The sequence below is a fragment of the Tyto alba genome, unplaced genomic scaffold, assembly GCF_018691265.1.
Source record: "Tyto alba isolate M040663 unplaced genomic scaffold, T.alba_DEE_v4.0 Super-Scaffold_5, whole genome shotgun sequence".
In the NCBI taxonomy this organism is placed as follows: Eukaryota; Metazoa; Chordata; class Aves; order Strigiformes; family Tytonidae; genus Tyto; species Tyto alba.
Window position 1 is genome coordinate 6,159,780 of NW_024881326.1, and position 13,752 is coordinate 6,173,531.

Sequence of the window (13,752 nt, forward strand, 5' to 3'; positions counted from 1 at the left end):
GACACAGTTGTCCGTAAAGCTGGAAGATCAAGTACCCTGAGAACTGTTCCTGCCTTGTAAATTAAATCTCTATTCATTAAGAATGATAAGTACTTCCTATGCTAGTTAAAGGCTACGTAAGATCCCACTGAGGATCTTTGTTATTAATACATTCAGGAAAAAGCTGGCCCTTGCTTTGCTACTGCTGTTTTCATTTCAAATGGCAATTTACAAAATTTTGTGTACGTTATGTTTCATTAGATATTTATATGCATTATTGTAAAAGGTGAGGCTCCAGTCACTTTGATTGTTCTTTATCCTTCTCTGTGATACTCGAATGCAATGAAGCATAAATGGATATGGCTGCTGTGTTCAGTCTTCTCTTGGCTCTTCCACCAATGCAGCATACTATCCTGCTTTTTTCCTAGTTGAGAGAAAGCACAGAAATGTGAGTTAAAGTTTGCAGAACTTACAATGGAATTAGCTCAGATGTTAACAGGATTGGGTCTGTGCTTTGCAGCATGTCACGATGCTGATCACAGACAGGCATTAAAATACACAAAGATGGTGATATAATCCAGCAAGGCAAGCCAGCTCTAATTTAGTTTGGCGGTGTCTTCTTTATACATTCCATTTCCCTTTCTATTTCAGCTCTCCCACACCCATGTGTGAAGTTACACACTGTAGACGTCTGCAAATTTATTGTTAGGCACTGTGAAATTATGCCAATTTTCTCTTTAGATTGCCTGTCCTTATCCTCATACCTCTGTTAGTTATTGTGCAGAAAGACCAAGCCAAAACAGATGTTCTTTATTTCTCCAGGACTAGATTATTACTACCATAATAAAATCATTAGGAATGGTGATTAATAGAAATCTAGGCTTTGAACATGGGCTCTGACCTACCAGGTTTGATGGATTTTCTGTCCTCACTGGCGTCCATTTGTGTACCTTATGCAATGCCCATTCAGCAGCAGTCTGGAATATGTGCCAGAGGAAGATCTCCCGTTGCCTTCTCTCTGTGCTTTCTCAGTTGAATGGGTTTTGTTTGCAGAGCTGATAGGTAAAGACCATGGTTTACACAGCAGCACTTCTACCTTTTTATATTCATAAAGCATTCCAAGATTTCCAGGGCAAAAATGCTCTGTTACGCCTGTTGTCGTAAATATTGCATGCAAGTTTATTTGTATTTTTCAACTAGTTGAATAAAAAATGCAATGGTTTCAGTGAAACGCCCTCTGTTTAGAGGTTGTTTTCAATATATTCCAATATATTTAAAGCACTTTTATACTTCATGACCCACTGTCTTCACCCACCATGAATACAATACACAACTGATTGTTTTGTTTGTTTCTGGAAAATTAGTGTTTCAGAAAGGACGAGCCATAGACACGGGAGAAGTTGAGATTGGAGCACAAGTTATGCAGACGATCCCCCCTGGTTTATTCTGGCGCTTTCAGATTACTATACATCACCCCATGTACCTGAAATTTAACATTTCACTGGCAAAAGATTCTCTGCTGGGAATTTATGGCAGAAGGAACATTCCACCTACTCACACTCAGGTAATTAGAAATAATACTAATTCTATCATGCTTACATTTTCAAACAGCAGTTGGATGCAAATGGTCACAATACGCTTTCAGTGCAGGGAGGGAGGAAAGCACTGTCTATAACCACAAGAAGCAGCCTGTTTATCCCTTTCTTTTACTGAGGTCTAGCTATAGCCTCAAACCATGCTCTCTCAGAGGAGGGGACAGTGTCATACCAGAAAGGACAGTAGTTGTGACACTGTGATGTGACTGTCCGGGAGGCTGGGCAGGTACACACTGTGCTGCTGTGTAGCTCCAGCATCTTCTTCACAGGGGCACTGGGATGAAGAACCAGATCATTTGAAAATGCTTTAACTTTTATAAGACTTCATCAAAATAGAAGACTTAGTATAAAGACTTATTATGAAAAAAAAAAAAAAAAAAGACAGCAAAATGCCGTTTCTGTTTTCTAATATGAATATTAATTTGGGGTGTTTAGTCCTTGAGATTTTGCAGGAGAAAACCTAGCTAAGCAGTAAGAATGTGCAATATTTCTGGTCACATTCAACTTTTTTTTTTTTTTAGGCTTAATTTATTTGGCATATGAAGCTGTCATTTCTATGGGTAATAGATATTTCAAGTTTCTTATAGCAGGATCATACTCCATAGAGTGTGATAAACTCATATATCGAATCATGGAAAGATGGTTTAGAGGGGAACTCTGAAGATCATCTAGTCTAACCTCAAAAATTATTTGTTACAGTTTTGAATAGCACTTAGAAATAAGCATGTTTAGCTGTCATTGACTTTAACTGAAGCTGGGTGTTCAGCTGAGATGAAGTTGAACTTTACTGAAAATCAGAATGCCTAGAAAAACCTAGAGAAAGATATGAATTCATTGGACAGGGATTCGTACAAATGTTTACATCACTGATGTTTTAAAGTTAACTGGTCTTGAGTTGTCAGCATCAACTTGGTTAGGTGTTAAGAACTTCCATGTAAAAAATAGATACTTATTTGCATTAATAAAATTGAATATAAATAAAAAGTATAGTTAGGTTTTGCTATTGATATTAAGGGACAAACATTTTAAAATCTGATACAGAACAATAGGTTCTTTAGTCTGATCTTGGCAATTGAAATGAATCACTGCATAAAGTATGCATTACAGCTTGGGAATTTTGGAATTATTCCCATTAAACAGATGTAATTTTTGAAGTCGATCGGTTGTACTTAGTGCAGCAAGTCTGAATTTACTCTGCCATAGCAAACAGCAAGTTCTGATGCCAGATTTCTGACCTACCATAACACTTTTTTATATGGAAATTGAACCTAAATAGAGTAGGCTATGCAACTGCTGTCCCCATTGGTGCATATTTAGTCAGTCAGGCAATTCCTCTTAAGGTTTCAGCTGTTTATTCCTCTTTGAATGAGACATGCAGATCAGATCCATAAAAATTTGCTAGGTAGTTAATTTTTGTTCATTATTATTTCAGTTTGATTTTGTAAAACTGATGGATGGAAAACAGTTAATTAAACAGGAACCAAAAAACTCAGAGGAGCCTCATCAAGCTCCCAGGAATCTGATCTTAACTTCACTGCAAGAAACAGGTTTTATTGAGTATATGGATCAAGGTGCTTGGCATATGGCATTCTACAACGATGGAAAGAAAGTGGAGCAAGTGTTTGTACTAACTACAGCAATTGGTAAGAACAATAACAATAAACTTATTATTCTGATTTTTGCATTGGAAAGCTGTGTTTGAAAAGAAATTGCCGACCTTGATTCTGCCTTCTCTTAAGTATTCTCTTAAATATGTTTTATTTCAGCTTAGTTTAATTAACCTCAGTGGAGCAACTTCATGTTTATGCCAATATTAGACAAATAGCAACATTTATGTATTGAAGATGGATGTTATCAAATTAATTAAGTGTGAAGTTTTCATGTGGGTTAAGATATTTATATGATAGCTTAAATGCTTGAGTAATTTCTGGTGTTATCTTGCTCAAAGTAAAAGAGATTGTCTGCCCTTCCTATTTACATGGGAGCCATAAATCCTACAAAAACTATCCAAGCTTTAAGCTCTTATTTCCAGTATTTTACTCAGTTAGAAAATCTAAAAGGCAGCCTTGTGGATTTGGTTGAGATTGTTGTTTGATGGATGGGTGCTGTTGTTTTATAGTTATTCAAATGCACCGTTTTATTTGAAACACAGAAATCAAATATAGGAGACACTGTCCTGGCGGCATATCACATCTCTACTGCTTTTTTAATACATATAGGTGGACAAATGTTTACAACTCTAGGTGTTGTTAGAGAACAGTATTCACACGTAGGGTTTCTTTGGTATTTAAATTTGGGTGAAGTATTGTATTTGTGACAGTCTCAGCTTGCTGCAAGACTTTACCCACTATGCCCTTTAGTTAACCTGTTCTACCATATGTTTAGCAAGATGCCTTTACTAGTAATGGACATGCCATCTGCTCTTTAGGACAATTGGATGCTATTTTTACTTGATGGTAAACACCTTGCAGAGCAGGACAGTATGATTCAAATACCAAGATTTTGAAGGACTTGGCGGAAAATAATTTAGAAATTCAGATAGAATTGTAATGACTGGTTTTGGTGTAAAAGTTCATATTTGCTCTGTTCAGGAAAGTGAATCTTTTACAAACAAGACAAAATGCCATTATTCAATGCCAAATGAGAAAATAGAATTCAAGCAATTTATGAAGCATCTTCACAGATACTCTATGAAGAGCATAAAACCTGGTCAAACTCCAGTCCACATCAGAATCCAAATACCTGCTGCCTCATTTATTTCTACTGTAAGACAGCAATGTATATACAAGAGGGTTTAACCAATATTTCATTGTTAAGTACCATACCCTTTCAAAAACAAAAATTAAAAGATTAAATTGAATGCTGTGATTTGGTGGTTCCTATATTTGGTGAAAAAGAAGTTGTCCATCTCATTTCTGGCCAATAAGCAGAACAGCCTGGGTCTTACAGAGGGCAGCAGTGAGAGCCACAGTGCAGGCAAGAATCATACTTAATCTCAGAAATGGCTGCGAGAAGACTATTTGGGGAAAAAGAGGGTTCATGCTGCAAGAACCTACTGCTGATACATTTTGAAAATAGTGCTAGCTATTGTGTTTTCATAACCTGTGTCTCTTCTCATACTTTTCTTTGTATAATGGTTCATGGTTGATTCTTTGGGGGTTTCCACAAAAACAAACCAAAACAAAACGCAGCCTTGAGCCGTACTCCTTACCCCTGGGCTAGAGTCACATTTGACATCTCTGCTGACAAAGGAACCAACCAGGACCAGAGATTGAAACACTCAGAATTGAGCAAGAGCTTGGACGCATCTCTGTTCTATCCTACCGTTGGCTGTGTGAAGCAGTCATGCCCTCTTCATGAGCATCTGTTAGGTAGTATTTCAAGTTGCTCAATATTAGTTATGTAGAAAATTGATTTTGCTGACACTTTAGCTAAAACTCTGATCAGACTCTCCCTTGAGAGGGGTAATTTGCATGGGAAATCTGGCATGTCTCGAGTACTTTTGTAAATTGAATAAAGGCCAGCCCAAACTAGACATTGCATCAAAAAGATGTAATTTCCAAACCATTAATTATTCATTTCAGATCAATGTAGGGATTGTTTACCGTGTGATTCTGGAAAACTGAGAAGACAGGCAGGTGTACACATAGAGCAATGGAAGAGTTGATAATGAACAGTAATATATAAAAGTTAATAACAAGCAGCATACCTGTGAAAAAACTTACTTGCAGAAATGAGCTGTTTTTTTGTCTTTGAAACAGACATCTGTGTGCAGGTTGTGGATATCTGATGAATAGATACATATCAAATGCCTATTCTTTAGTATAAACTGATAGTCCAAAAGGAATGTTTTTAAATAACACTAAGTGTTATCAAAAGGAACCAATCTTTATCTGTCCAAGTGCCCATAAATGAGATCAAAATAAACTTATTTCAGTTATATTAGATGTTGGATGTGAATATTATCCATGTTTTGACAAATTACATTTGACTTTAAAAGTATATCAGATTTTATTAGATTAAATATTCCAATAGTATGTTCATCTCTGAGAAAGGTTTTTCCTCCCAGATCACTTGCTATGGACAGATACACTTCAAAAGGATCTGGATTTTCCTCCTTTTCCCCAACAGTTATTATTCTGTGGGAAAAGATTCATGTTTCCCATCTTCTTATAGTCAGAGGTACTTCCCCACATCTAATAGTGTATGTGTCCTTAAAACAGTCTCTGTTCCCACTGGTGTGTAGCCCCTCTCCCCCCCCAGCACTGTACCCACACGGGTTGCAGAGACCCTCAGTCCTAGTGCTGGCCTGACAGGGACGTAGTCCACGTGGGAGCATCTTAACCTTGGATTTTCTTCACATTCTTTACATAAAACCAGTATAAATCAGTGAACCTACTGAATTCCTGTAGGAAATACAGCTAATCCATGTACAGATATGAGCTTGTCCCCAGATGTGTGAGGTTAAGTGGTTTACTATCCAAAGCTGTGTGATAAAACATGGACAAGTTTAAGATCAGAATTGAATGTGGAGTTTTTTCTTCAAATCTAGTTCTTAGTCCTTTATTGCACTGAGTTTCATCACAGTGTAAAAGACTATTTTTTTTCATCTGATTGTATAGAAGTGAAAATCCTACCCTCCTCCAAGGAATTCAATCCACATGGTTCAAATGAACACCATAGAAGGCAATTTACTCTATAAACAGGTTTCAAACAAATTACTTCAGCAATAAAAGAAAGTGTTTAAGGTGGACAGTTTTCAGCAAATACTCTAGTTCTTGCAATGCTTTTAATGGTGGTAAATTTTACATGAACACTTACTTTAAAAGCTTTTTGGTGTAATATAAATGATGCACTTGTTATCTCAAAGCTGTCAAGACAAAATCTAATATTTGTAAGGTGTTTGAACAGGAATTTTGTTTTATGCTCCCTATGAATGAAAATGGGCCTTTTACTGCTTCTGCACTTATTTGGATGTTGAGATGTGTCATGCAGAGTGAGGTGAGGATGCCATTTATTTCAAATTCAACCAATTTTTCCTTTTCTTTGTGCACAACTCTGAATAAACAGAAATCCTGGATGACTGCTCTACTAATTGCAATGGGAATGGAGAATGTATCTCGGGACACTGCCACTGTTTCCCAGGATTCCTTGGTCCTGATTGTGCCAAAGGTAATCCCACTTTAACTGACCCACAGTGCATGACAGGGATCACGATTATGGTGTGTGACTGCTGGGCTTGCAAAGATTCAAGTGATTAAAAGAGATTAAATTCCTTTTTTTCCAGCCAGATGGCAGATACAGTACTAGCATACACGTAGAAAGTTTCTTTGTGCTGTACGTGAGCTAAGATGCATCAACCACTTTTCTCTTCCTGAATTTCAGAATTAATAGATTCCTCCATCCCTCTTTGCATCCACTCTGTGATTGTAAAATACATTTTTTAATAAGTGTGTTACCTTAGCATAATGTTTTCTGGTTTTTGAGAGTGAAAAACAGTTTCACTTTGGAGAAAATTACATAAGTCAGTCAAATTCTTCCATGGTCTTAACTTGAATAGGTTGTAGAAAAGAAGCCTAAAGCAGCTTGGACACTGTTTTCCATCACTGGGACAAAAAACATGCCAAAAAGATTGTAAGTGAGCTTATTTCCGTTTCAGATATTTCTGTCGGTATTATCCATCACCTGCTGCATATGATGTCTGAAAGTTCTCATGTTTTTCCAATGTTTCCTCAAATTTAGGATTGACTTTATTTTTTAAGAGTTTAATTGGCTCAGAAACTAATACTGGATTGTAAAACTAAGCTTCCACAACGCTGATTTACATGCAGATCAGTAATGGCTAAAACTTCAGCAATGTTAAGTCTGCTTAGAAGTAGGAAGAAAAGGGCAGTATCTTGCTTCAGTTCACAGGGAAGAAATATTAATCACTGGAAATCATAAGCAGTTATCACTGCAAATTTTCTGCATAGGCCAATCAAGAGGAGGGAATTATTTTTATCTTCTAACATATCCCACTTCAGGTCAAAATTAAGGTATACTGGTGAAGTAGACTGAGGAGATGAGGACATTGTATTACTGCTTCACCACCTAGTTCAAAGATTTCAGCCTCTCACAACCCTCGAATCAAATGGAAAATTGGGGAACTGTCATAGAAAAGCAATATTACAGAACAGTAAATGCCATAAATGTTAATCTATGTAAGTAATGTAAATACATTAAAAAGGTCAATCTGCCTTCTTCAGATTCCTGTCCAGTGCTGTGCAGCGGAAATGGAGAATATGAGAAAGGTCACTGTGTGTGCCGAAATGGGTGGAAAGGACCAGAGTGTGATGTTCCCGAAGAACAGTGTATTGATCCAACCTGCTTTGGCCATGGTACTTGTATCATGGGCGTCTGCATCTGTGTCCCTGGTTACAAAGGAGAGATTTGTGAGGAAGGTTTGTGAAGTTTCCCTCTATAGTTAGGGGATTTGATTTTTGTCTTTTATCTCCAAACCTGTTTTAAGGTAGTTAACAACTCTCATAGATGTGAGAAACTTACTGTGAAACAGTACTGTTTTGCACAAAAGCACCCTTACTGTCTCATAGAAAGTAATGTTAAGATAGAAAATTATCAAAGGTAAAGGCATTCAGGTCTCAGTGACAGTCAGTGGAAGCTGATCACATAATTTCCAAGGTTCACATTTTTATTCTAAAAGATGAAAATGATTTAATATTGTCTAATAAGACTAATAATTGTAGCATGGTCAATCCTCTGAAATACTCAGTTTCTCTTTTGGTCTAGGAGGACTCTCATTCTCAGATGATTTCTGTTGCTTCCCTCCACTGAATCTAAGTAGCAAGAACAGAACTGAGTGGAAGTTTTTGCCTTTCAGCAAACAATGTATTCTCAGTTCTCCAAAAGCTTCCTGGAATACATTCCAGCAAGCAAGGATTCTTTTTTTCATGAAAGTTGTGAGACCATCTTGATTTGTTTGTCTCCACTTTTCTTCTCTCAGGCTCCAGAAATTTTTTTCAGGAAGGGTGCTTGGCACCCCCAGTCCTGCTTGCTGCCTGTAACCTCAGTCCCCTAGCACAAACTGTCAGAGAGCCTGTGCAGACTTTTTTTACTTGGCCAAAAGCTAAGGGTAAGGCAGTCAGAAGATTATTTAAACAAAATATGATGTGGTGGTTCTCCAAAGTAATCAGAAGATTGTCATCAGCTTTTCTCTTTCTTCATTCTGTTACATCTTAGATTTTTCTGCAAGGAACATACTGACAGTATAAAGCCAAAAAAGCAGCAAACAGTTTCAGTTTATCAGAGCATATTGTGTAATTCTGTTGTCATATGTCATTTTTACTGTGAGCCTGTGTTCAGGGTACTAAACCAGCATCCTTTAAGGCTTGGCTATTAAAAAGTGGGAAATTCTGAGAACAAGTAATTGTACTTTTGCTGGTTTATAGTACCAATGTGTCTCTGCCCTCATCTATAGAAAGAAGCAGTTGTTGTTTGCCTCTTAGCTCATCAACTTTGACTTTCTTCCCCTGTGCACAGCCTCGGAAAGCAGGACTGTTATTCATGCTTGCCCTGATTTGATGATTTTTCACCAGTTCCCTTAGCCTGAATCTAGTGACACCATACTTTGTGCTTCCTGATATATAGATTTTAGGTAATTCTTTTGAGTAGCACACAGAGGAGGCTCTTTATGTGGCTTGAATTCTCTAGTCAGAAAAATGTCTAGAATGGATTTGACATACCTGGTATGGTTTTTAAAGGATCAAGAGAATGCTTCTGACATACTCAGTTGTTGGTAGTTTCAGAAACAGACAAAACCAAGAAAACCCAATGGGAAAAAGCAAGTAATACACAGATTTACTCAGTGAGGCCATGATGCCAAACAAGTCTGTAGCTGGTGAGAGGCTGACTGCTGTTTTCAGTTTCTTCATTTCTTGCCATAAGGTGGTCCTGCAAAATGGGTGACAAAAATAATGGGGAACAATGTACTCTGACAGCTACTGAAACTGATTATGAAAACATTGAATTTTTAAAGAAATTTTTTTTTTTTAAAGGTAGAATTATGTAAAAACAGGGTGGGTGAAACAAACCTGTGCATCCAAGTACAGTGGATTTCTATTGTAACATTGTGTACATGACATAGCTGTTCAGTTTACCATATTGTATAGCATAACTTGTGCTGTAGGGGAAGTAATTGTCAGGGATTCAGAATACATTATTGTATGTAAATATAAGTTTAGTATTATATCAGTATTGTTAGCATAGCAGACGTAGTAACAGATGTACTATCCAGAGAACACCTGTAGCTACATGTATTCATTGGGGGTCCTTTGAATTTGTCCTGTCAGATTATCATTACTAAAGTGAGAGATACTTTGAACTCTTTATGGAAACACTCGATTAATCTTAAAAGATCAGCAAAATGAAGTGTTTTCTCAGGATGAGAGAAAACTGCCCGGTGTTTTTGTCCTATGCTTAGCAAGATATGTGTTACCCATAAACAGATTCCCCTCTTTCAGAATTACATTGTGTTGTGCACAAGCCTGGAAGGCTAGAAAAGATACAACATAAATCTTGAAATAAGATCTTGAATTGGTGGCCTAGCAGCTCAAAAAATAAAGCATTACTTCTTTATTCTTAGGTCAAGAGGTCCTATAAACTGGAGGCCATTAATGTCTACATCTGAAGTATTTAGTCTTCTCTTACTGAAGCAGAAAACATCTCTTCATATGTGTAGCACAGATTCTGTTTAAGTTTACAGTTTAATTATTAAAACAGTGCTTGCGCTGATGCTTGAAAAATACATACAAGAACTTTTAAAGTGCCTCTTTAACATTAGTCTGAAGCAGGATCTAGCATGAATAGGTTTTTGGCTAATTGTTTCCCATGCTCAGACCCCACAAATCCTCTTCAGCTCTGCCGTCTTCCAGCAGCCTCCAGAGAAGGCAGGCTATGTTCTGCTTAAAATCTGTCTCGTTAAAGAAATGGTGGGGCTTTATGAAAGAATATGCTGATTATACAGGACTAACTAGCTGATTTAAATTCTTCTACAGAGCTCCTGAATTTTTCACTAGGAATAGTTTAATCCAAATTGAGAACAAATTTAGCTCTTTGTCTGTTTGCAAATTGTTCATCAGTACGTTATGACTTTTATGAATCTGTTCATTATCTGCAATTGCCCAGCACATACTTTTTGAGTGTATGTGATTTTTTTTTTTACAGCAAGCATTCAGTCAGAGATTCAGTACTCAGGGTTAGTGGATGGCCACTTTTTTTGTATCGAATTTTCAGCTGTAGAGATAGCTTTCCACAGGAAGATGAAAGAATAAATCTTTCTTTTCCCAGATGTAAACAAAACACAGAGCACAAATACCCAAATGGAAACACAATGCACAATTGTAGAAGTAATTATTAATTGCTCCAGTTCTTTCCCAGCCCTGCTACTGAAGCACAAACTTCACTTACTTTGAACAAATAGATCTGTCTTGAGAATCTGCATTTTATAAATAAGAAAATGTCCTTGACAAGTAGAATCATATGATATCTAACAGTCTACATGCTCGGTGTTTTTCTTGCTTTTGACTTCTACTTTTGCACAGACGTTAACATAGACTGTCTTTTCTTTGTGTTTGTTAACATCATTTCAGTTTAGGTTTTTGCACAAAAATCACCATATTAACCTGAATCCTTGATGTTGTATCTCACTAAGAAACCACTCTAAGGGTGCAAGTGTCATGCTCTAAGTTATATATTCCCTGCTTTCCAGAGGACTGCCTGGATCCAATGTGCTCTGGCCATGGTGTGTGCGTTCAAGGGGAATGTCACTGCTCCATGGGCTGGGGCGGTGTGAACTGTGAGACATCGCTTCCCGTGTGCCAGGAGCAGTGCTCGGGGCACGGCACCTTCCTCCTGGACACAGGACTCTGCAGCTGTGAACCGCAGTGGACGGGTTCAGACTGTTCAACAGGTATGCTGGAGAGTCTTTTTTCAATAATGCCTATGCTTTCTGTTTGAGTCGTGAAATAAATTAGTTACTATTACTGTGCTGTTGGAGAATGGCTCAGAGACAAGGGTCCTGAGCCCACCGAGCAATTGTATGATCAGAGCCTGCTCTAGCTGCTGATGCTGGGCCTCACTAGGGTTTGCCTGCAGCTGCTCGCAGCTGCTGATACAGGAGGAATGTCAAGGACGCTTCAGCCCTGTGTACTGTGGTGTGTCGAAAACAGGTTAAGGGGAATTAGGAATAGTGGTCTGAGAAACCCAGTGTTATGGTAACGGTGGTCTGAGAAACATTGTGTTATGGTACTGTTGTGTATCAAAAACAAGTCAATAGGAATCAGAAATAGTAGCATGAGAAACTTAGTGTTATGAGAAGCTTGTGCTGTAAGCTAACTGCAAGTAGGTGGACCGTGCAAATACGACCTTTAGAGCTTAAGCCAATCAGCTAGTGACTAGTAGGCATAATAATTATCATTGTCTGTATAAATATATGTATCCTGGACCAATAAACACACACGTTGATTGATGCTCTATCTTCCACACTGAACCCGTCTCGGCGTGTCGTTTGTCCGCGGCTCCGCACTGTGCTAGTATAAATTTAAGAAAAAAGATAGGGATGAACCAGGGGTGATGTGGCATGGCCCTGAATGGGCTTGTCAGCAACTGGCTTTCTGTTGACAATGATAGAAAGGATTTTTCTCTGTGACAAGAATTTTGACTGCATTATGGCATGACAGAGAGAACAGTACTCTTGCAAGAGTGCAAGTGCCTCCTGGCATGGATTGGAGTTAAGTATGACTCTTACTTGCAATACTGAGCACTTATCAGGCTGATGCAATGACAGAATCCACAACTCTCAGAGAGAATGGGAGGATATAAAAAAATACAACGGTCTAAATGCAGTGACTGATGAGTAAGAAGGCTCTGTCAAAAAAATCTTTAAACAAAAATGAGCATCCATTCTCTCATACTGGGATAAAAACTTTTTTCTTTCTTAGAAGACCATCAGGGTTTGATCTGGCTGAATTTGATTAAGAGTTGAAATGGATTTCCTATGTGCTTTATACATTTACGTTTCGTTTTCTTGAAATGAATGCACTCTGGACATTTTACTCTGTAATGGAGCATGTCATTACCAATGTACGTACTACTATTTTTTTCCACTATGAAGCTCACAAAACTGGAATCTCAGATGATAAATAGCACATCCCAGTACAGAAGAGATGCAAGTGACAGATTTGCTGAATAACGTGGAATATAACCAGTAGTCTAAGTCACCAATTTTTCTTAGAAATCGTTGAAAAGAGCACTTGGAATAGTATAAATTTCCATTCCTATCTTTAAGGTGTATTGTTATGATCTTTAAGTTGGAACTTATGAAATATCCCCCTCCATGATAACTTTTTAAGGGACAAAATATTAACCTGCTAATAATTTTCAGTGTTTGTTACAAAGAACCTGTATTCATTCTACAGTCCAAAATTATTGCATGCAGTTTCAGTCTGACACTGTCAGATGAGGTGCTGCTTTGATAATAATTGACTTTTTACCGGCTTTTAGCAAAAGTCCAGTTGCTGGCATTTTTATCATGTATTTTATTATGTGTTAAAAATAATACCTGAACGTTAGTAATATAGTAATATTTCCATTAATGAAGCAAATAATTAGAAAAGATGCTAGCTATGTACTAATTTTTTGCTCACAAAATATGCAAACTGATTCAGTTCTAATACATTATTGTAGCTCAAAAAGAGAAGTTAATTTCCAATAGGTCTGTTGTGTCAGCTGTATGGGGCAATTAAATATTAAGTAAGAGAACAAAGAGCTAATAAATAACTGCAGTGAAGAGGCTTTTATCTTCTGTGCTCAGATCATGGTTTTCATGTTTGCCTCACCTCCAAAATTTTTTTGATTATTTTTTAGAAGAAAGGTAACTTTTTTCCTTACCTCCATCAACCAGTAGGAAAAATACCTCTTTACATTCGTACCGTTTTCTGAGTTATCAAAGGATGCTTTTTCAACCACCAACAGGCATCTCCCTTTACAACTAGATACTTCAGATTTCTCCTTCCAAATATATCTTTCTTCATAGTTGTTAAACTAGATTCAGGATTGTTGTGGCAATACAATGAGTGTTAGACTGAAGTATAGATGTTCATTTGCACTTGAGACTTTCTTCCTA

The 13,752-nt window shown here is 37.4% G+C and overlaps 1 protein-coding gene across 5 annotated transcripts in view; it reads left to right on the plus strand.

The window, feature by feature from the left end:
* Window positions 1-13,752, plus strand: part of TENM1 (teneurin transmembrane protein 1) — a 343,154-nt gene that overhangs the window by 208,443 nt on the left and 120,959 nt on the right. For all 5 annotated transcript variants that reach the window (XM_042807094.1, XM_042807096.1, XM_042807095.1 and 2 more), the window contains 5 exons: window positions 1,344-1,543; window positions 3,007-3,217; window positions 6,645-6,746; window positions 7,820-8,014; window positions 11,338-11,538. In XM_042807094.1, coding sequence (XP_042663028.1) covers window positions 1,344-1,543; window positions 3,007-3,217; window positions 6,645-6,746; window positions 7,820-8,014; window positions 11,338-11,538 — 909 coding nt within the window. The remainder of the gene's footprint in view (window positions 1-1,343; window positions 1,544-3,006; window positions 3,218-6,644; window positions 6,747-7,819; window positions 8,015-11,337; window positions 11,539-13,752) is intronic.